The 25,984-nt window shown below is 33.6% G+C and overlaps 1 protein-coding gene across 2 annotated transcripts in view; it reads right to left on the bottom strand.

Moving 5' to 3' along the window:
* Positions 1 to 3,166: 3,166 nt before the first annotated feature.
* The window catches only part of LOC127725744 (uncharacterized), a 41,889-nt gene continuing 19,071 nt past the window's right edge, over positions 3,167 to 25,984 (bottom strand). For both annotated transcript variants that reach the window (XM_052232956.1, XM_052232958.1), the window contains 2 exons: positions 16,595 to 16,915; positions 3,167 to 5,012 (listed from right to left, as the gene is read on the bottom strand). In XM_052232956.1, the coding sequence (XP_052088916.1) occupies positions 4,401 to 5,012; positions 16,595 to 16,915 (933 nt within the window). In that variant the 3' untranslated portion in view covers positions 3,167 to 4,400. The remainder of the gene's footprint in view (positions 5,013 to 16,594; positions 16,916 to 25,984) is intronic.

Genomic DNA, 25,984 nt, shown 5'->3' with positions numbered 1-25,984 from the left:
TCGGCCCCTAATTACTAAACAGCTACGACAATAACCCCCAAAATAAATCCAAACCTTCCTATTGTGGTATGGAACCTTGTTCTAAAATTTCATAGAGATCCATATACTTATACTCAAGTTATTGGCTGTGAACAAAACAAAATAATTGTTTTTGTTGGCCCCTTTTTGGCCCCTTATTACTAAACAACTACGACAATAACCCCCAAAATAAATCCCACCCTTCATATTGTGGTATGGAACATTGTGCTAAAATTTAATAGAGATCCATACACTTATACTCAAGTTATTGTTTGCGAACCAGAAAAATAATTGTTTTTGGTCCCTTTTTGGCCTCCAATAACACAGCAGCTACGACAATAACACCCAAAATCAATCCCAATCTTCCTATTGTGGTATGGAACCTTGTAGTAAAATTTAATAGAGATCCATACACTTATACTCAAGTTATTGTCTGCGAACCAGAAAAATAATTGTTTATGGCCCCTTTTTGGCCTCTAATTACAAAACAGCTACGACAATAACACCCAAAAGCAATCCCAATCCTCCTATTGTGGTATGGAACCTTGTGATAAAATTTCATACAGATCCATACACTTATACTCAAGTTATTGTCTGCGAACCAATTTATTGACAATGAACCAGTAAAAAATGCTTGTTTTTGGCCCTAATTACTATACAACTACGACAATAACCCCTAAAATAAATCACAACCTTCCTGTTGTGGTATGGAACCTTGTGCTAAAATTTCTTAGAGATCTATACACTTATACTCAAGTTATTGTCTGCGAACCAAAATGTCCTTGGACGCCGACGCAGACATCGTCATAGCATAATACGAACGCAAAAAATTTTGCGGTCGTATAGAAACTGAAGATAGAGAGAAATTGTTAACAGAAAAATAATCATAAAAAAGAGGATTTTTTTCATGAATTATATGATAATCTACATTGTTGGAGAGTGTCAAATTTTGAAGATGCACATACTATGACATAGACCTAGGTGAGCAACACAGGCACTTTAAAGCTCTAGTTAGCTCATGTGAACGTATTGCCATCCCTTGGCCTTGTTGACATACACTTTTTCAAAGATCTCTGAAAATACGGAACAAATTCAACTAAACATATGGTGAGTGATCCTTAAGGTATGTTGTATAAAGTGTGTGACCTTTTCCTGTCAGTCAACAAACATGGCTGTCATGGAAAAAAAAGAACATGAGAGTAAAACACATTAATTGTCGTTTCTTGAAACCATAATATTTATAGAAAAAAATCTGACAAGGAGCAAAAATGCTCACTATGTTAAGATTTACCTACTTCCTATTTTCACCAAAATTAACAGATGACTCTTAATGAATTATTGCCGTTAAATGACGATTTTTGGCTAATTTTCATGTTTTTGCCTATTACCTCAAAACAATATTGGATATGTACAAACTATTAAGGCAAACATTATCAGCGATACAAGATGTACTTAAATGCCGATATGTCTGAAACCATTGGATGACTAGCTAGATTTTTGGCTAATTTTTATGTTTTTGCCTATTATCTCTAAAACTATTATAATAACAGATAGGTAGAAACTGTAAACAACAGAAATAATCAGCAGTGCAAGATCTACAAAAGGCCAGATGACCAAAACAATCGGATGACCCATTAATATATATAACTACTTAAGGAATAATTGCTATTAAATGAAGATTTTTGAAAATTTTCTCGAAAAGTACTACATATAAGTAGAAACTATAAACAGCAAAAATTATCAGCATTACACGATCTACAAAAATACCAGATGACCAAAATAATCGGATGACTCATTAAGGAGTTATTGCCCTTAAATTACAGTACTAATTTTCGAGAAACTAAAATAGACAGGTAGAAACTGTAAACAGCAAAAATGAAATGTTCAGTAATGCAAGATCTGCAAGCATGCTTATATAAAAGAAACCATTTGATGACTCCTTAAAAAATTAATGCTTTTAAACGAAGATTTTGAAAATTTTTCAGGTAGAAGCTGCAAATAGCAAAAATGATCAGTAATACACGATCTACAACAAGGCCAGATGATCAAAACAATTGGATGACCCATTAAGGAGTTATTGCCCTTTAATTACGGTTCTTGACTTATTTTCTTTAAAACTACAATGGATAGATAGTAAATGTAAACAGCAAAAATGAACAACGAATCAAGTTGACAAAAAATACCAATATATAAGTAACTATTGGATGACTCCTATAGAAATAAATGCCATTAAATGTCGATTTTTAAAAATTTTCATGTTTTTGTCAATTATCTTGAAAAGTATGACAGGTAGTAACCGTATATAGCAAAATAATCTGCAATAGACGATCTACAAAAATGCCAATATAACCAAAAAAATTGGATGACCCCTTTAAGGAATTATTGCTCCTAAGTTACAGCTCTTAAATTTTTTTCTAGTAAACTATAATAGATAGGTAGAAACTGTAAACAGCAAATATGACCATCACATCAAGATCTACAAAAATGTCATACATATGAAATCTCTAGATATTTCTTTATAGTAGTTATTGACATTAAATGACACTTGTAGACTATTTTTTTTTATAATTTTGCCAATTATCTTAATAACTATGATAGATAAGTAGAAACTGTAAACAGCAAAAATGATCAGCCATATCCAATCTACAATAATACCAATGTGTATTGCCCTTAGATGGTGATTTTTATTCATATTCTACATTTGGGGAAAAATGTAAAGTAGGCCAAAAGAAATTGAAAACAGCAAAAAAGATCAACAATACAAGATCAACAAAACAGATGATAATGAATCATATTCTAGTCTATTATGTTGGAGAGTGGCCATTGTTGAAGATGCACATAGATCCAGTTCTGTAATCATCAATAAATTCTATACGACTTATGTTTCTCATGACTTGTGTTTACCTGTAAATATGTGCAAATGAAATTGGTTTTTTTTGTTGCGCAAATGAAAACCCCCCGTTACAACTATTATAAAATGTCCTAAAGTTATTTTTTGGTTAGTTCATATCTAGTAATAAGCATTAATATTTAAGAGGCGGAAGATACCAAGGGGATATTTAAACTCATAAGAAGAAGACAAACTGACGGCGCCATTGCAAAAAACGAAAAGAATTAATTATAAGTATTTATGGCATTTTAAGACCGCTTGATTTATTTGATTATTTTATTTCATTTTTCCTCCGTTAAGTATTGTATAACCTTATCGATAACTTTTGAAGGTATCAAACATATTACAATGCTTTACTCTATTAACAATTAGAATTAAATGCACCCATTAATAACGCACTTTGTGACAATTGTTATATTTACCACACACACAAAAAATACACACAAAAAAATCTTATTTTTTTTTTACAAATTACCAATGTAGACATAGATTATATATAATTAATAGCATTTTTTATGTAAAATATACTCATAATTGTATTTACTTCATTTGATCTGGGTACATTTTTGTGAAAAAATGAATTATTGACAACCATAGCTCTGATGATAAACCTCAAGACACTGTAAATGTCACGATTAATCCTAAACGTGTATGTATCTCATCTTTAACTAGATTATGACAAAATGGACAAATGTATTCCTTTAGTGTTAAGTTCCACATCTATGTTTACCAAAATATCTATGTAGGTGGCGTGCCATAAAGTTAACAACATAGGAGTTCAGAAGATTGTTCTACTTGCAAAGTTTATGAAGTCATAACTATTTACATTCGAATTGTACCATTCCAAAATTTGATAAACCATGACTGTTCATCACTAATTCGTATTTTACTTTTAATTACTTTAAAAAAAACAGTTCTTTGCTGATTCCTGGCTGCATTTAGTTTTCTACTGACATATTGCGAAATAATTTTCCACATTTTTAAAAAGTTCCAGGATCTACATTTTCGTCTCGACCATAAACAAAATGCGAAGACTAACTGTGTTTTTAAGCTTATAGTAAAATCTGAACACTTCAAGTTTCTGCTGAGCAAAATATGATATCCATCCTTAATCCCAATGCACTGCAGTATTGCTTGTAAATCAAATCCCTCCAAGGAATATTTTACTAGTTTTGAACGTTACCAATAAGTCCCTTTATTGCCGAGCAATATAGCAATATTTGGTGTATCAAACTTTCATATAGTTTTGTGAACACTTGATATGTCATACCATTACAAATAAACATACATGTATATATAAGTATTTAGTTCAAAAGAATTAAAATAAGTAGAAGAACAATCACTTTTAAAAAAATTAATGATTAAACAAAAAATGCTGATAGTGCATTGTTTACTTTATTTCATCAGAAAAATGTTGAAACATTAAATGATATTGCTTTTAATACTGGCTATCCTTAAGTTGTAGGATATAAGATAATATGATTTATATGTATTAGTAGCCAGATGAAACCAGTTGCTTGATGGTGGCTTGCAAAGGTTTATAGTCCATTGCATTTCCTGGCGATAGCTTTCCAGAATCGAATATCTCCCAAGACCCTCGAGCATTGGACATTGAACACATCACTACGGCTTGGGAGTAATTTGCGTGTGTAAACGTTGTCGTGCACAAATCTGTATTTGGTTCTGATGCTTCATAAAAACGGAGACTTGGACTGCGATATTTTGAAATGTTTGGTGAACCAAAAGCGCTCAGTGTAAAAAATAAATGTGTTATTTGTTTAGGGATCTTCTGTAAATAAACATCAATGACGTGGTGTCCTCGACTTGCTTTGTGATCCATGATGTCACCAGAATGATTTAAAGCTTTATTTGTTGCAAGACCATGGCAGTAATCGACGACTTCGACAAAATTAGTACCACTAAACAATAGGCACGATGCATCTAAAAAATCTACACCATTTACTGGAAATCCCCAAAACAGGTCAAAAACCACGTGGTCAAAATTGTCGGGTATGGCATACAGGCATATCACCAGGCATACTGCAGTGTTTGCTTCAACTCCATAATCTAATAAGCTTTTAAGACATCTGTTTTTGTCATATGTCTAAAATGATAAAAAATATTTATCTAAATCATTATTCTTTTTTAGAAATTACTTTCGCACCTTCGTATGGAGTATATATATCTCAGTTGATACGATATTCAAAAGCTTGCATTTTTCTGATTTCCTTGATAGAGGGGTTACTGCTTACAAAGAAGCGATTGAACCAAGAATTCCAAGTGGTGAAGTTGAAATCATCCCTTCGAAAATTTTACAGACGCCATCACGAGTTGGTTGACCGTTATGGAATATCTGTTTCACAGATGACGACGGATATGTTCCAATTGTCGTAACCGTACCCGTCCTCTTTTCCTCGAATGTGACTCACCGAATTAGACTTATACCCGGGTTTGTACTTACATGAGCAACACGACGGGTGCCACATGTTGATAAGGATCTGCTAACCCTTCCGTACACCTGAGAACAAACCCGGTTTTTAATGGGATCGAGTTGCTCAGTCTTTAGTTTTCCTTGTGTTTTGTGTGAAGTTTTTCTTTTCGTCGTTTTTCATTTTTTGGCATGGCTTTTTAAGTTTGTTTTCGACTTTGAATATCCCTTTGGTATCTTTCGCCTCTCTTTTAGTTTGCATTAAAATCGAGATTGATTCCGGTGATCGATGATAATAATCGGTTCAACTCATAATACCAGTGAGTGTTAATAACTCAACAAAACGGATTTGCCCCGCAGCATTCCCTTGTACTTTTTTTGTGAACAACACGACATGGACGGAATTCTACAATCTGCGTTTACTCTGCATATGTAAGAGAATGAAAATGCCTTTCTTCATTTTGTGAGGTAATTTATTAAACTGTTCGAATAGAATAAAAGGAAATAATCACCTTTTAGATGAAATTCTAAAGTTAATTGCATCGGAATACAATGTATTTAAAATGGCTATTCTTACCTACCGGGGATCCAATAATATGAGTTTTGGGTAGCATATTAGCTAAAGATTTAGGTAATATTTAGTTTATCAGATTTCTTTTTTTTTCTCTATGAAAGTGCCTTGATACTGTTTCATTTTTAAGTCATTTTGAAGTTGATATTCACATAATAAAATTATGGTACCAATTTTACTGCACTAGTAAAACTCAACATACTTTGATTCAAATTAATTTTTTAATCAGTTTAAATCATATTAAATTCTGTCAAAATGTTAAATGTGCTTTGGGGCAGTTGTAAATCATTTAAAGAAATTCTATTATGTAGAGACTACGGAAGCCTAGTAGGACCACCCTTTTTTATTTTATTTTTTTTCAAATTGTCGACTTTAATCTTGGAATTATCAACTTTTATCTTGGAATTATCAACTTTAATCTTGGAATTTCCAATTTTAATCTTGGAATTATCAACTTTAATCTTGGAATTTCCAACTTTAATCTGCGATTTATCAACTTTAATCTTGGAATTTCCAACATTAAACTTGAAATTTCCAACTTTAATCTTGGAATTATCATCTTTAATCTTAGAATTATTAACGTTAATCTTGAAATTCACACATTAACTTGGAAATTCCAACTTTAATCTTGAAATTATCAATTTTAAAATTGGAATTATCAACATTAAACATGGAAATTCCAACTTTTATCATAAAATTCCAACATTGAACTTGGAAATTCAAACAAGCCGACGAGGAAAGGCATTACATCGACCACCGAAAGCTATATTTTTATGTAGCTTAGGTGGTCGAGTGGTCTAGGGCGCTGGACACGGTGCAGGCGGTGTAACCACGATGTCACAGAAGCATGGGTTCGAATTCCGCTGAGGGAAAAACAAAATTTTGCTAACAGTTGTTGGGCTAAATTTGAGACGAATTATGTATATATATGGTATTAGCCGTTTATAACCACGTGTTATTCGACGGAGAATGCCTGTCATGTTTAGACGTGTATAAAAAATATATGTATATAATTCGTTTTACACCAACAATGTTAGATCTTCAAATATGCGTTAGCAAATTTTTGTTCTTCTCTCAGCGGGATTCGAACCCTTGCGTCTGTGACATCGTGGCAACACCTCCTGCACCGTGTCCAGCGCCCTAGACCACTCGACCACCTAGGCTACATAAAAATATACCTTTCGGTGGTCGATGTAAAGCCTTTCCTCGTGGGCTTTATCTAAGGTTGTAACACAGTACATGATGTATAGTGACACGTAGATGGTGTACCTTTCAGATCACCTATTTTGTCTGTCGTAAAGGATGATAATGTCAATTACCATGCCGCCACATCAAGTTTTAATTCTTTTTATACACGTCTAAACATGTGACAACTTTATGACAAAATTAAGCCCAACAATGTTAGATCTTAGATCCCGCTGAGGGAAGAACAAAAATTTGCTAACGCAAATGTGAAGATCTAACATTGTTAGACTATATATATATAAAGGGCAAGCCTTGTTTGTCCATTGTACTGATGTGTATCATATTGTTAAATTTGTTTATGTTCAATAATATAGACATGTTAAATAGACATCTTGATTAAAACCCATTAGTAGCCGAGAGGTTTCTTCGATGTGTTTGATATCAGTCATACAGGGGTTCGATTCCCAGTCAAGGCAAATAAAAATAATTACAGTTTAAAGTTAAAGGTAAGTTTTTAAATTTATTCATTAGTGAACAGAAATAAGTAAATTATCCAATTCAAACTTATTGAAATTAAGTACTCAAAGGAAACAATGAAATGTAATTTGGTGATTCTATTCCAGTGACAGATTAAGGAAGCGTTGATTCTAAAAAAAAAACACGGTAAATGAACAGGCTGTCGTCACGGTGATTGTGTGCATGTAATTGTTTTGAAGTCTAGGTTAGTCTATGAAAAGGTATATACTATGAAATTTAGAGCGAGGGGCTTTTCATAGACTATCCAATTTAGCACATATTTACAACTCGAGTAACCTTTTAATTGTTACATCCCAACTCCTTTGTTCTACCAGGGGTGATCTGAGCCGGATCATCCCTACCAGATCACCCAAGCTTGAGTTTCTATGTTTTGCATGCTTTCCTTTGTTTTGAAACATTTTGGCGGGAATGCCTAATCCACAATAAAACTTAGAAATATTTATTGAGAGAAGACAAACTTTCAAAATTTATGTAGAAAAAATCCATTGTCTATGCTGGGATTCGAACTCAAGACCTTTGGCATATCAACCCACGACACATACCCCTACACCAGGACGACTGGATACCAACTCTCAGTAATTTAACATATTTAAAGGAAGCAATATATTTTCATAAGTGGGGCGAGTTGGCAGACCTTTATTCAGTGGGATTTTAACACTTTTCATAAATAAGGCGAGTTGTCAGACTGATTGTTCAATGGGATTTTATCCTTTTTCATAAGTGGGGCGAGTTGGTAAACAAGAGTGGGGCGATTTTTTAGAAAATGGCGATTTAGTGTGGGTCGATTGGCCAGTGGGGCGAGTTGACATGGTTTCATATTTAAACACTGTGTTCGGGGGTCATACAGGGTATATATTAGTAATATATAAAGTATATTATAATGGTTGTGTGGCGTTCTAAACTAGATTTTATGAATTGTAAATGGTTTTTCGTCTAATCTCTAACAGCTGGGATGTAAAATAGTTTTCCCATTCGGACTCCGGCCATCGGGGTGATCTTACACTGACACACCGCGTCCTCGTGGGATAACTATTACATCTATTGATAGTTTATTTTGGCTGACTACTTGTATCACAGGTGTTTGTAAAACGGAGCTCATTAACGAAGTTTTGTAAATCTACTCATTAGTATCATTGTAAAATATGTGATTTCAAAGGCCCTTGACTCCAGAATGAAAAGATGGTAGGCTAGCTGCTGGTGTAAGTATGTTTATTGGTATAAAGCGGTGTTTAACTATACATGTACTTCCTTACATGGTAAGATGACAAAATAAATTGACCAAAAGCAGGCAATAATTAAATTGGAGTAGAAACTCTATATGTCTTGAAAACATTTTTCAATTTCACAGTCAAACTAAAGCTATAATAAATTTGAAACTTATAGATAGTATGCAGTGGTGTATCCAGGGGGAAGGAAGGGGGTCCGGGGGTTGGAAAACCCCCATTTTTGGACGATCAATGCTTTTGAATGGGGACATATGGTTGGAACCCCCCTTTTAAAAATGGCTGGATCCACCCCTGGTATGTCCCCATAAATAGTCTAGCGGATAGTCATTAAAAAGCAACTACCAATAGATCAAAGATACTAGGGTTTATGTTTTATTTTAAAGTAAAAACTAAAAGATGTATCAGAACATGTATATACATAATTATATATATATAGGTGGCACATTCTCTTCAGACATTATTACGGTTTTTCAATTCATGACATCGTCCTGAACATGCATGAAATATTTGCCACTGGACATTAAGCAACCAATTATCAATCAATCAATCAATTCATGACGAAATAGACCAAGTTGCCTTATTTTCCCTTCACAAGGTTTCATAGTACACACTTTTTTGTGTACAAAGTAATTGCATGGATGATAAATTATCACAATTTTAAGATGCCGCTGTACTCTAATCAAGTTATAAAGAACCATATTTGTTACTCTTTATCTAAATGAAAAAAACTTGCAATCGTCAAAAACATTTTTTAGATCCAAAGATTTTAATAGCAGGATATTTAAAAATCAAAGTGAAAACTATATTACCAAACTATTTAATTTAATTTGGAACACAGCATTTTATTTCAAAATAGCCAGTGGCAATTTTTGTTTTAATATCTTGATTACGATACAATAATTACATTAGATGTATGTTTCATTATAATACGTCATTCTGATTGGCTAACTGCAATCTCGCGTTATTCCTTAATCAACTACATTACACAATGAAATTTATCATTCATGATGACACGAGGTCCCACAATAAAGTGCACAGGTAAATTAAATAAAAACTTGATAAAAATCGTGTTTTCATGATCCTAGCTAAAGAATGTAATTATGAGTATTGAATGCTTCTTTTTGTAACTTCATAGGGGTGTAAAAGCGTTGACCGTGCGCACATTTTTAGAATGAAGCGCTTCCGCACTTCAAACAAAATGTACTTCGGTCAACGCTTTTACACCCCAATGAAGTTACAAAAAGAAGCATTCAATTCTTAAATGAAATCTTACCCTTGTGGCCATTCATGCGTAGTTACTTAGTACACGGAAAAAGTATGTACTATGAAAATTAGAAGGCAAATTCTAGCAATTTGACTGGACGAGAAGTTTGTGCTAACTGTAGGTAAACAACAGGATAATCTCTTACTAAAAACATGTTTTACATTCATTCGTCACAATTAAAAAAGAGGGACGAAAGATACCAGAGGGACAGTCAAACTCATAGATCGAAAACAAACTGACAACGCCATGGCCAAAAATAAAAAGACAAACAGACAAATAATAGTACAGATGACACAACATAGAAAACTAAAGACTAAGCAATACGAACCCCACCAAAAACTGGGGGTGATCTCAGGTGCTCCGGAAGGGAAAGCAGATCCTGCTCCACATGTGGCACCCGTCGTGTTGCTTATGTTATTACAAATCCGGTGAATAGTCTAATTCGGTAAGTCACATTCGTGAAAAGGGAAGGGTATTGTAGTTACGACATAAGGAACATATCCGATATCATCTGTGAAACGGTTATTCCATAACGGTCAACCAACTCGTGATGGCGTCCGTAAAATTTACGAAGGGATGATTTCAACTTCCCCATTTGGAACTCTAGGCTTAATAGCTTCCTTGTGAGCAGCAATCCTCTATCAAGGAAATCATGATAGGAAACACAAGCCCGGGCATATCGTATCAATTGGGAGATATGTACTCCGTATGCAGGCGCTGCTAGAATGTTGCTACATAGAAATGGAAAGTTCACAATTGGGAAGCTGAAATCATCTCTTTTGTCGTAAAGTTTTGTTTTGTTTTGTTTTTAAGAAGCATCAAATCCTACAATTTCATTGGTCGAGAGCGAAAATGATTAAAGGTTAGAATAAAGTTTAGTGCTTTTGTTGTGAATTCCACTTACTAAACATACAGAATAGCGCCGCTAAATTGTAACGTTAACATTTTTTTACGTACTTCCTTTTGCGTTTTTAATACATTCATCAACCAACAAGACGTCTTTTTAATACGAAATATTGGTGCCTAGAACAGTAAGAACAATCGAAACGTTGAAAGCAAGCGTCAAACCCTCCAAACAACCTAATCCCTGCATGGATTGCAGGTTGAAGTTGCTGAGAGTGGGAAATACCTTGGTTCAACCATTATTCAAGATATACAGTAGACAACACACATCAACAGCATCATTGAAAAAATCCCCCAGAACCCTACACTTCCTCCGCAGAAACCTCGGCCTTTGAAAGCCATCTGTCAAGCCACCACCCTTTTCGCCCTGATCAGACCACCATTCGAGTACGCAGGCACAGTGTGGGAACCTAATCAAGTCACATTGATCAAAGATCTTAGACAAGTACAGCACAGAGCGGCTCGTTTGGTCCCAACCAGTATACAGACACCTCCCAAGGTTGTGTCACTGGGCTACTAAATCAAGTACAGTGGGACACCTTACAGCAAAGACGAATGAACCAGAGACTTTTCTCAGGTACAAAATACAAATTCACCTAGTGGAAATCCAACCTGGTCAAACCTGGTATCTACTTCACACCTGGGGACAGTAGAACAAGGGGAGGTAAATGATTAAGACCGATCATAGAAAAAAGTATACAGTAACTCCTTTTGTAACTCCATCTGTAAGATACTGGAACCCTTTGCCGTAAAGGTGCAGCGACACGAACAATTGAGGAGTTCATGACCAGATAAGCCAGTGTGTCCTGGACTTAGTTACAGCCTTACTAGACATCATCCAGTCACAGTGTAAATCGTTTTAACTATATGGTTCATTTTATTTATTTATTTCAATTGAGGGCATTATTTTTCTATAGGGAACTTTACATGCATAAAAAAATGACAGGACCCAACATAACAAGAATGTTTTATAAAGGCAATATCATAAAACGTAATCACGAATTGTTTATATATTTTCAATGGCAATGAAATCAATTACTGGCCAAGACAGGAAGTTTTATTAAAATATGTATTAGACTTTAACTGAATATTCAAAATGGATATTGATACCAAACGCGGATCCATTTTCTGAGTTTTGGTTATATTTGTTGAATATTAAGGTTATATATCATTCTTGAGATTTTTCCTTTTTTTGTATTATTTTGATAATTATTTTTTCTTTAGTGGTTTTGAAGTAAGCACAGTCTTGAAGTTATTTTAGATATTCACTTGAACTTTTTGTTGTTTCAAAATTCAACTTTATAGTTATTCTAATCAGATATCCTGTCGAGTTATTGCTATAGTAAAAAAAACATCATCCAGATACCTGGCTTATAATTTTATGGTAATATATTTCTGGGGTAGAAAATCCTTAGTATTTAGAACAATTCAAAGTTTTGTTAACGTTTAATCTATCAATATTTTTATATCAATGATAATTCATGTCATCACAGAAGACTACTGGGCTAGTGATACTCTCGGGGACGAAACCTTAACCAACTGCGGCATCGATCCAGTGGTTGTAAAAAAAACTCATCAGAGATACCAAGTTTTGTAAACAGTTAATTTATTAATATTATATTATAATTCATGTCAACACAGATGTGCTGACTACTGGGCTAGTGCAATCCGCGTCAAGGAAACCTCCACCAGCAATGGCATCTACCCACTACCTATAAAAAACTCATCAAAGAAAAGTAAATGTACTTTAGGGCATTTGTAACTGAGTAACGGTGACTCTTTGTTTTGAATTGAGTTTTAATTCCTCCGATTCTATTGGTCGCAAGCATTTTTATCACGATAGCCCAATAAAGCCCCGTTCACATGCACACATTTGCATATGTATGCTTATATATACTTATAAATATAATTATTTCTGTGACTGTATCTTGCATTAATTTATAGGATCCTTTACAATAGATATTTCAGCTGATCTGTAACAATACCATCTTCATGCCTTATATATCATGTACTGTATTACGACGCTAGATTAAAACTGACGAGGAAAGGTAACACCCGGCCACCGAAAGCTTTATTATTGAAGCCTAGGTGGTCGTGTGGTCTAGCGCGTCGGATACAGTGCAGGCGATTTGGTGTCACGATATCTCAGTAGCATGAGTTCGAATCCCGGCGAGGGAAGAACACAAAATTTGCGAAAGCAAATTTACAGATCTAACATTGTTGGGCTGATGTTTAGACGAGTTGTATAATATATACATATATATATATATGTATGCAGAAATACATATCAGTGTAAAACGTGTATATGAACATAAATACACATACATTTAAATTTACAATGAGTGTTAATTTGCACGACCGAACCCTTAATGCAAAGTAAAATGGCACATATATATGCAAATGTACGCTGTGTGTATTTTGTGTATATGAACGCAAAATATAAAAATACGACATTGTAACTAAAAACTGTATACTAAGGTTTAATCCGTCAGTCTGTCTGTCAGTCCATCAGATCTGTGTGCGTGCGTCCGTAAGTAATTTTTGTTTCCGCACCATAGCCCTATATATATATATAAATGCATAACTAAAATTTTTTACTCTATGATTATCGAAATGCACGCTCACCTTACTTCGATGTAGGATCACATATAAGAAGAAAATCCCTGCTTTGTTTGTCACTACGTTTGCAGTGAAAGTAACTATAAATAGCCCCAACTTAATACGGAAAAGGAGTTACCGGATTATAACTCTCAATTTTTACAAATGATTGAAGATGAAAGGACGATCCTTATCTACCATTGTGTCCGAAGGCAATGTCACAGACACTAACAAACTGAAAGGAGTTCAGAAGACGGATTTACCGATTATAATCGGTAATCTTAAAAGGGATTGCCACGAAACTTTCAGAGCTGCACACATCGATCTAAGAGAAGCCAATTTCAAACTGTTAAACCACTATTTCTGATTGTAGGAGGGACGAGCTAAAAACCATGTCTTACTCCACCACATTCGTTATGTGCCTGTAAAAGTCCAGGAGACTAAAAATCTAGTGGTTGTTAGTTACTCTCCGTCATAATGTTTTCCTTATTTCTTCTATATTTTTTCACGACTTGTCATCTTGGAACTTTTCGGCCTTAACTACAGTATACAAAAACTGAACGACATTCGGAGAACAAGACACAAAGATAGTGCACCAAATGGATCAATGTTAAAGGCATATCTAACCTCTTCCGCGACTCGACTATTAAGTTTCATCTTGGAAGAATACAAATCCCTTAATGGCAAAAGTGTATATAACTAAAATACACCCTTTGTATATAAAAAAAAACCAAACCCATGTGAATGCATCGCAAATTGACATTTATTTCAACCCTTTATGGATTGATTTATAATACATATATAAGTAAGCAATGAATGTGGTTGTTAAATTTGATAGATGCTTTTTGTGCTTCTTTGTTAAATGTTTGTTTGTTTGGTTGTTGGAATTTGATGTGACTGTCATACAAGTGAGAGGTTTAGCGCTATAAAACCAGGTTCAATCCACCATTTTCTACATTTGAAAATGCCTGTACCAAGTCAGGAATATCACAGTTATTGGCCATATGTTTGATGTGTTTTATCATTTGATTTTGCCATTTGATTAGGTACTTTCCGTTTTGAATTTTCCTCGGAGTTCAGTATTTTTGTGATTTTACTTTTTACATACATTGACACATTTGCACAGATGATGATATGTGTGAAAATGTCCACAATGTGAATTGGGCTAAGATAGTATATGCCATTCTATGACGACCAATTTTTACATATATTCACAACCGAGTAATCTTATATTTGTTCTATTCATCAGTTAATATTTGCTGACTACTAGTTTAACAAGTTTTGTAAAAAAAAAGTAAAGAAACATATGTTCACCTAGATTTCAGTAAATTTTGGTGTTAGTAAAATTTAGTATCCTAGATCTCATTCTTAATGTAATCATGTTGTATGATGTATGAGAGTGATTTAGCTCATAGTGAGCTCATAAATGATGCAGATGGGGATTTGGATATTAATTTGCCAGTCTAGAGGACAAAATGGATCAAAGACAGGCATTGCCCAAGGATTTTCTCCTGGTCATGGGCGTTCTATGTATTTGGAAAACATTTTAATTTCAAAGTAAAACTATATTTTAGTTAGAATATTTAAAAAAAAAAACATGTCTTCGTCTTTTCAAATTGGAAAAAAAAAATTAATTTGGAATTTTTCAAGGTCATAGTACATTTCGTTTATACAACTTGAATGAAAGATAAGTTGGTGCCAATATAAGCGTTCTTTTTTTAACCAGATTTTTTTCGGCTTGACAAAAACTCCTTTGATTTTGAAAACCAGCCAACATTCATATAACCCTAGGCCTGGATTGACCCAATGAATGCACTAGCGTACAAAGTTCTATTGAATAATATAACGTGTTTACCAAAACTGCGTAACATCGTGGTAGACTGACAACTTTGAAGAATTCGGATAGAAAAAGCAATCGCTAACAAGTTTTAGCGAGATATATCAGAACACGATAAACATAGTGACTGTTATGGGTAGGTGAGTTTGAAGGCTTTAATGAACTTAACTGCGTTACGGAGTTGCAAAAGCCTGACATGATCGTGCGTAGGTGATTAATTTACTAGCATGCTAATTTACGATTAAAAACTTAAGAAACACGATGAAATAAATGAGATGGCGAGTGTGTAGTAGATGTCACAATCATGATTCAAGCAATGTTGTAATTCCAAACATAATATAAGCGATGAAAATAAAAATTTTCCGGAAAAGGATTCGCTATAAAAATATAAGGGTACACAACAATATAAAACGTAGAAAAGACAAAAAAATTTAACATAAGAAACTGCCACAGCAGACATAAAACAATGTTTTGTATACATTAAACCAACTATTTTTAGATTATTGATCAACAATCTGTTCATCTATCAATGGGTTTTCAGTCAATAAAATAAAAATTTGGGAGAAATTTCAAATAATTCTATATTTATTAACGATTTCCCCTTCCGTGCCTAAATAACTCTAAGTAGAAATCTTTACCGATTTACATGTACAAACGATACTTTTAAAAGTGTAATACATTTTATAAATCTAATTGTAAATTTCTACTGAATAAACTCTGATTCAGTTTAATGAAATCGCTGATTTTCGATAGCCCTTTACTGTATGCAATAATGATAACACCAGATTAGTGCCTTATTTAGTCCAATGTTTAGCAAAATAGTCAATTATTTTAAGAATAACGAAAGCTTCAAATTCGTCAGTTTTAGATTCAGAAACATAATATCATCCGCTCAATGAGATCTGAATCTGGGCATACCAATTTGCTTACAATTCCACAAACACAAACTTATTTTAAAAATTTACGTTTAAAAGCATAATACTAAAGTTGAAAATACAAATATTCAAGTTAGAAATTTCAAATTTTAGAAACATTCAAAATTTCTATTGAAACTTACAGTTAGAAATTCCAGTATTCCAGTATGTTTAAGTCAACAATTCGAAAAAAAAATCGCTCAATTTCGGTTTTTGTACTTACTTCCATTTCTTTGTCTTTGTACAAGAGCCTTTGTTTGCTTGGTGTGTGACCAAGTTGAGTCTGAATTTTCCGTTTCAGGTCTAAAACGGTCATTTGTGGTGAGAAAGCTATTGTTATTGACGATCCGGTCAATCCTGTAACGTTTATAAAAGATTTTCCATCTGACAAGTCAACTTGTGGTGTGTATTCCGTGTCATACTCGGTAAACATATCGTCTAAAATTTCTTGAAAAAGACTGATGGTCTCGGATGTTCTTTTAACTTCTTTATTGCACCCAGGATGTGGACAAACTTCATTTTTAGCAACGTAGTTAACTAAACACTGGAATTAACAAAAGAAAAATTACAATTTGAAATATATTTACATTAAATGTACAACTTACTAGATCCCATATGAACACAATAGTTGGACTGGTTGCTGAAATGGGACATAATTCTTCGAAGTCCGCATATAAGAAAAAAGTATTTCATCTAAAAACAAATTCATTTGCGGTCTCTAACTTCTTATTGTACAATTGTAAAACAAAATAAACAAATCTACAGGAGGAATGGCGATAGAGCAGATAACTAAATCAAATGAGATTTTGTATAACTTTAGGCTTACCATCACGAATTGGTTGATCCATACGATGTGTCTGTGTCTAAACTAACTAAGGACATTTTTACCACGTCTTAGATTGTGGTTTACCATTTACGTCGTCTGGTCTTTTAAGTACCGAACATGACCTATTCCTGAATATGACTGTTTTGCTGAGTGTGAATTCGCATTTCTATAAGACGTGTCACGGTATTTGTTTATCCAACATTCATGTATTTAGTTATGATGTTGTATTTGTAATTCTGATCGGATATTGTTTAATGTCTTATCGTTTGTAGTTGTAATTTTAATTTTTTTATTTTCTATTCGTATGAAAAAGTAAAGATAATTAATCATTCAGTTCATTTATAAGATTTTAGTTTAAAGCAACTATATGTACACGATTTATTTGTTTTACAGTTTGATTCAGAAGAAATACCGACATAGCTAGATAATACAATTAATTATCTAATTACTAACACAATTCTATATTAATATTCTTGTAATTGTTATAAAATACATCAAATGACATAGTTACAAACCTGATCTTGAACTGTATCAATTTTTTTTTAGAAATTTACCTGTGACGTCACTTTTGTGGCGTTGATCCAGTCGTGTGAAAGACCGTTCGTGGTTCTGTTGTGCTGTTTTTGTGTGCTGTCCTATGTTGTTTTACGTGTTAGTTTTTATTCTGTGGTTAGCATGTCGAAATGTACTATTGTATTTTTTATTTGTGTATTTCTCTGTTCTGAATGTTCTTGCATTTATTTGTACTGTATTCCTGTCATGTTATGTTGTCATTTTAGTTTTATATTTAACATTGCCATAAAAACGCGAGGTTTGGCTAGCCACAAAACCAGGTTCAACCCACCATTTTTCCTTAAAATGTCCTGTACCAAGTCAGGAAAATGGCAGTTGCTATCTTATAGTTCGTTTCTGTGTGTGTTGCATTGTCGTTTGTTTTTTGTTCACTTCAGTGTTTCTGTTGTTTCGTTGTTTTCCTCTTATAGTTGATGTGTTTCCCTCGGTTTTAGTTTGTAACCCGGATATGTTTTCTCTCAATTGATTTATGACTTTCGAACAGCGGTATACTACTGTTGCCTTTATTTATCAGACGAATCAAGTGTGAATTTCAAGATATTCTCATCACTGAAACATGCACGAAAGGGCCATACTGATTATGGCACGCCGTTGTCGTCAATTTTTAAAAGCACTGAATAAAAATTATTCTCATTTGCAAAACAAAACTACAAAATAAGATTTAAAACATACAGTTTTCTCGTTTGAATTGTTTTACATTTGCCATTTCGGGGCCTTTTATAGCTGACTATGCGATATGGGCTTTGCTCAATGTTGAAGGCCGTATGGTGACCTACAGTTGTTAATTTCTGTGTCATTTAGTCTCTTGCGGAGAGTTGTCTCATTGGCAATCATACCACATCTTCTTATTTAATATTTACGGTTAGATTAAAAATGAACAGATAGTTTCTGTTTAAAATGCACAGCTTGATTAATAAAGGCAACAGTAGTATACCGCTGTTCAATAGTCATAAATCGATTAAGCGAAAGCAAATCCGAGTTACAATCTAAAATCGAGGGAAACACATCAACTATAAGAGGAAAACATCGGAACAACAGAAACACTGAACTGCAACAAAAACAAACGCCAACATACATAGAAACGGACTATTTGATAACAACTGCCATATTACTGATTAAAACATTCAAATCGAGTTTTAGAAGATACAACTAGACTGCAATATAAAATGGCTTAGTTTTAAAGAGGCCTTCAGATTTATGAAAGATACAGCTAGATTTGAAAAAAAACATTACTAGATTTTATGAGACTAAACGTTGCGCACCTCATGAATTTTTGTTTTTGTTTAGACAAAATCTGAATAACTTCTGCTTTTTGTTCCTGACATTTGGACACCTTGGAACTTAACAGAAAAAGTCGCGAGAGAGTAAAAAACACGAAATTGCAATCATAACTTACTATCAATCATGTCAGTCACATATCTGGAACATAGAAAATAGAACGGATTCTTAAAGTTAGACAAGCTTTCAATTCGGAATATTTAAATAATAAAAATTTCAATGCTGTTCACCATAGTTATCTCTGACTGCATTTCCAGATAAAATAAACTTACTGGTCCCAAATTCAACTACGGTCTCGACAGCACAACATGTGATAGTATTCAATTATAGCCTTTTAATGAGGTCGATACGAGGATATTCGACATGGAAGAAGTATATCGACTGAATGGGGTTTTTAAATTTCATTATTAGATATTGTAAAACATAATTATGCAATATCACTTTTCGACATGCCGTTTTAGTCGACCTTTGAAAATACAGTTTAACATGTGACTCATTCTGAACGAACAAATAAGTTAGAATATTCAAAATAATGATATTAGCGCACATTACATACTTAGTAGTAAATACAAGTAAATTGTATGTGTAATATAATCAATGGTAATCGTACTGTATCAGCTTTCCATGATGATATCGATAACAGTCACGATTAAAAAGACTTTGTTAAACCCTTGATCGTATGACGTCACGTAATCGATATCAGTCAGGGTTACAAAGGCTTTATCAAACCCCTTATATGCATTACGTCATGTCTCGTGAAATAACATCTAAATTAGTTGTGCATGAGGTACATGTATATAATAAAGTGTATATGATATGGCTTTTTCAATATCACACACCGTAATAACCCTCTTCGGTTATACTGGTGTATCGGGTTGATATAGGTGTGATATCTAAAAAGCTATCTGATATTCTCTATTAAATTCAATCGTTTCAATGCAAAAGTAAAATAACAAAAATACCGAACTCCATGGAAATTCAAAACGGAATGTCCCTTAACAAATTTCAAAATCAAAAGCTCAAACACTTCAAATGAATGGAAAACAACTGCCATATCCTGACTCGGTACTGGCATTTTCTAATGTAGAAAATGGTGGATTAATTCTGGTTTTAAAGCTAGCTTAATCTCTCACTTTTATGACAGTCGCATAAAATTCCATTTCATTGACAACAATTTGTGAGCAAAACAAACAGACATGATACAGCAGTCAACATTGTTTTATTATCTTAATCACTAGAAAAACAAACAACTATGTCGACAAAGAAAAACAAAATGGCATGTAGTGTATAGATAAAGCAGATAAGCAAAAATGAAAGACAAGAATAAAAAAATGACCATAGCACAATAACCCAATGGCATGTTGTATAAATATCGAGCCACGCCAAAAGGATATTACCAAAAATGGACTAAAAATATACAAAGACAAATGAAAAGAACACCATATCACGTAATTAAGATGATAAACAACGTTAGCACCTAGGATCTATACCTCAAGCCCATCATGTATTATTTGTGCAGTTGTTACGGAATATTTATCAACAAGGTCTTGATATCTCCCGATGAACCTTTTTAGAAAAAGGACGAGACGTTCTTTGACATAACTCTGGTTCATCAACGTTTTGCTCAGACACTGGTTACGTTTTATAAATATCACAATATCGCATTTACTGATGTAGTCTCTCAATTCCAAATTCCTTCTGTGGCACTAAACAACAGTATATGTAAATTGCGTGGCTCATTTTTGGGACAGGTTTTCTGGTCGTATTCGATCTTAGCAGATTTGTCAACTGCTTTGGGGATGTTGAAAAAGGTATAATTGTGCTTATCCAGCAAGTTGATAGGTTATTAAAAAATAGTTGGACATGTGGTATTAATGCATTTACTTCTGAAAAATTAAAAACATATGTAAAATAAGATTAAATGACCATCAAACTACGAAATGAAGCAAATTCGTATGAAATATAGTGCTAATTAAGAAAGTCTATTATTGACTGATTCCATATGTGCCTGTTGAAGAAGATGTTTTTCAAATAAAAAAAAAAAAGCTAAATAAAAAGCGTTCCGTCGAAGAACTATACTGGATTAACCTGCATCGGGAACGGCCAAATCTAAATATTTGAAAGTAAAGGATGCATAAACAAGTAGACACGTAAATAAAAGCAACAGTAGTATACTGCAGTTCAAGTCATCATTCGATGAAGCAAAAACAAATCCGGGTTACAAATTAAAACCGAGGGAAACACATCAACTATAAGAGGAAAACAACGGAACAACAGAAACACTGACCTACAACAAAAGCAAACGCCAACATACATAGAAACGGACTGTAGATAACAACTGCTATATTCCTGACTTGGTAAAGGACATTTTAAGAAAAATGGTGGGTTAAACCTGGTTTTATGGCTAGCCAAACCTCCCACTTACATGGCAATGTTAAAAATATTGCTAAAATGACAAAACTACGTGACAGGAATACAGTACAAAAAAACGCAAGAACACTCAGCACAGAGAAATACATAAAGAAATAATATAATAGTACATTACAACATGTAAACCGCAGAAACAATAGTCACTTCCCATGAGTTTTCGACAGCACACCAGGATACCACAAATGAAATATAAACCGCGCGTCACATGAATGGACCAACGTCACAAAAAGTGACGTATTTATTGCGACGTTTATATTATCACATGTAAATTTCTAAGAATAAAATAGATTTGTTTTATTTATAGACACGTACAAGAATATTAAATTGGGATTGAGTTTGTAATGGTGTTATTTTATATATTTTCTAACCATGACAAGAATATTAAAATGGAATTGTGGTGTTGTTATTTGTATTTTCGAACCATGTTAGTTTTTCTTTTAAATTAAAACTGTGTATAAACAAAAAAATCCTGTGCATATAGTTGCTTAAAACTTAAAATCATATAAACGAAGTAGCTGATTTTTAACTTAACTTTTACATGCATATAGATAATTAAATCAAATAACTGTATTATAAGGCACATAAAAAACAAACAACATAAAACAAAAACCCTGTAGACGAACCACGAGTAATTCGACTATACTGACAAATAAGACATACGTGAAATGTACCAAAAATACAGAATTCAAACCACGATCGAAATAAACAAACAACAACTAAGCACACATTGACCCACCGGATCCACAGTATAAGAAAGTAACAACAAAATGCCCGAAAGCGGGATATATAAATACCGAACCACGTCGTCTCCAACAGCGAACATAAGATATAAAAAAATATCCAACAGGACTTACAAAAGAAACATCATAACGAAATACATGAATGTTGGATATATAAATACGTCGACACGTCGTAAAGCATTGCAAATTCACACTCGGCAAAACAGTCATATTCAGGAATAAGTCACGTTCGGTACTAAGCCGACCAGACGACGTAGATGGTAAACCACAATCTAAAACGTGGTAAAAATGTCGTTAGTTAGTTTAGACACAGACACATCGTATAGATCAACCAATTTGTGATTGTATCCTTAAAATTTACGGAGTGGCATTTTTAATCTTTCCTCCTCCCAATATTTAGGAAAAGATCAAGGTATGAAGCAGTCCTTCTAGAAACATTAGTATCCTTAATTTCAAGTTCACTGGGATTTATGAGATGCAAGAACTGACTGAAATATGGGTTTTTCAGTGATAGGACATCATCAATATATCTGAAAGTAAAATTAAAGAATTTCGTAGGATGCTTTTTCTTTTTGTCTTTTAGAAGGTTCGGAATGAATTCTGCTTCATACGAGTGCAAAAACAAATCTGTCAGTAGGGGTGCACAATTAGTATCCATTGGAATATCGACTGTCTGTTGAAATTTCAATCCTCCAAACTCAACAAATATATTGTCGATCAAAAAGTCCAGCATTTTGATAATATCATCTTCAGTGTATTTTCTGATGGAATCAGTGTGGTTCTTCACAGAATAAGAATTATTATAACCCAAAACAAGAAATTTATATCTATGATTCCTACTTTTATAGAAAAAGCTCTGTTTAATGAGATGGTGAAGTCGATCTTTTAATTGAGCATTGGGAATAGTAGTATAAAGCGTAGAAAAAATCAAAGGTCTTTATGTTGCGGCAAAATTGCAGAGAGTGTGATCTAAGATTAAGCAGTAGATCTTTAGAATTTTTAAGAATCCACATCTGATTGACACAACTAGTTGAATATATCTCATCACAATATATCTGAAGGCCATCTTTTACTGTAGAAAGAATAGTAGTCAGCACTTTAGAAAGATGTTTAGTCGAACATCTTGATGATCCAGCTATGTATCGTTCTTTATAGGGAGTTTTGTGTAGTTTTGGTATCAAGTATAATGACGGTAGATTTTCTTCGTCTTTTTTTTATGTTAATAACAAAAGAAAGAAGGACAAATTTGTGATTTTTCTAAAATGTCATCCTTTGTAAATGATGTTAAAGAATATGTAGGATTACCAGTTTTGCTATTTATTCCAAGCTCTTTTGTGAAACATTCCAAATAATGGTTTTTCCATATGAAGACAATATTATTGGAGGCTTTATCTGCTGGAACAACGACATATTTGTCATGAAAAGAGGATAAAGCATCCACAACCTCCTAGTTCTTGAATGGTTTAGAAACCCGTGTGATCACAGTACATCGTAGTTTCTGAATGCGCTTCTGAATGCATGATCGAATAAAGAGCTATATGACCAAAAGGGACCGACAAAAAATAGCAAAATGCGTATTTGTTCAACTTTATTGAGTGCGTTGGAAACTTATTTTCTGAATAATTTCTTATTCTTCAACGGGGAATGTTAAAAAAAGGTATGGGAGTTGTGGATTGGGGATGTTCAATGTTCATAATCTCATGAAGAATCCGTAAAAGTTTGATGGAAATTCATTACCTGGTTTAGGAGGAGTTGCTGATGGGTAATGTTTACCCCTATAATATGAAAGTTCAAGTCCATTGTTTTTTGTATGAGAAGTCCCAAAAATTATAATGATCAAAATATAAAACAGGAGTTGCACTATGACATTATGTCATAAAAAATCTGTGAAAGTTTGATTGAAATCTATTTACCGGTTTACGAGGTGTGCTGAATGGGGGTTGTTTTAAAACATAAAAGGGTCATGTTTTTTTGTATCGGAACCCATAGAAAGTTTTCTGATAAAATGTATAATAGGAGGTGCACAATGGCATTATGTCATTTATGTTTTTGAATTGGAAACACCAGAAATCATTCTGATCAAACAGAAAAAAATCAAGAGATGCTCAATGGCATATTGTCATGAAAAACCCGCGAACGTTTGATAGAAATCCTTTATCTGGTTAAGGATTTGCGGATTGGGAATGATCACCCCTATGATATGAAAAGACATGTCCATCTTTTTATATGTTTAACCCCAAAAATCAAAATGTAAAATAAGAGGTGCACAATGACATTATGTCATGACGAGTCCGTGAAAGTTTGATCGAAATACATTCACTGGTTAAGTAGGAATTTTTGACAGGAGATGTTCACCCCTATAGTATCAAATCACAAAGTATATATTTTGTACAGGAAAACCCAGAAATCGTTCTGATCAAAAGGTTAAATAGGATGTGCATAATTGTATCTAAATACCAACACCCTACCTGGATGGAAGGCATATCAGAATGACCCATCCATCAAAGCTTATCAAGCCGTTTCTAATTGTTCTGACTTCTTTGTACTGGAGTCTACATGTAATGGTCATTTACATGTTCAGAAAAGGAAAACCCAGAAATCGTTCTGATCAAAAGGTTAAATAGGATGTGCATAATTGTATTACGTCATGAAAAATTACTGAACGTTTGATTGAAATCCATTCCTTGTTTAAGGAGGAGTTGTGGATGGGTGTGTTCACTCCCATAATTTAAAAGGGCTATGTCTATTTTATTGTATGGAAAACCAAAGAAATCATTCTGATCAAAACATAAACTAGGGGTGCACAATGGCATTATGTCATTACGAATCCGTGAAAGTTTAATTGAAACCCCTTCACTGTATTAGAAGGAGTTGCGATTGGGGGATGTCATCCCTTATAATATCAAGGGGAAAAGTTGAGGTTTTTCATGGGAAACCCTATAAATTATTCTGATTAAAACTATAATAAAAGGTCCACTTAGGCAATATGTCATGACGAATCCTTGAAAGTTTAAATGAAATCCATTCGCTGGTTTAGGAAGAGTTGTAAATGAACGACGCTTAACACATATAATATGAAAGGGTAAAGTCATTTCGTTTTTAAAGCAAACCCCAGAAATAATTCTTATAAAATGGAATAAACGAGGTACTCAGTGGCATTTTGTCAAATGTTTGATTGAAATCCATTCAGTGGCTTAGGAGGAGTTGTGTTTGGGGGATGTTCACTCATATATTATGAAAGGGCAAAATGCATGTTTATGTATAAGAAACCCCATAAAGCATTCAGATCTAAAAGCAAACCTCCAATTACATGAAAGTGCGACGTCCATGCATTTGTAAGGAAAACCCCAGAAATCATTGCGGATAGAGTATGCTCACCCTCTATAATATGAAAGGGCAAACTTCATGTTTTTGTATTGAAATCCCAAGAAATCATTCTAATAAAATAGTAAAATAGGTGATGCACAATGGTTTTATATCATGAGGATTCCGTGAATAATTGATTGAAATCGATTCAGTGGTTTAGGAGGAGTTGATGACTGGAAATGTTCACCTCCCCATGATATGAAATGGCAAATTTTATATTTTTGAAAAGAAACACTATAAAGCAATCCGATTCAAAAGTAAAATAGGAGGTGCACAGGGTTTAGGAGGACTTTGGAATCGGAAATGATCACTCCTCTTATATGAAAATCCAACGTCCATGTATCTGTAAGGGAAACCTCAGAAATCATTTTGATTAAGCAGTCAAAAAGGAGGAACACAA

This window comes from Mytilus californianus, unplaced genomic scaffold (genome assembly GCF_021869535.1).
Source record: "Mytilus californianus isolate M0D057914Y unplaced genomic scaffold, xbMytCali1.0.p SCAF_15, whole genome shotgun sequence".
Lineage (NCBI taxonomy): Eukaryota > Metazoa > Mollusca > Bivalvia > Mytilida > Mytilidae > Mytilus > Mytilus californianus.
The sequence above is the reverse complement of the archived record's forward strand: the minus strand, read 5'-3'. Positions and strand labels throughout refer to the sequence as shown.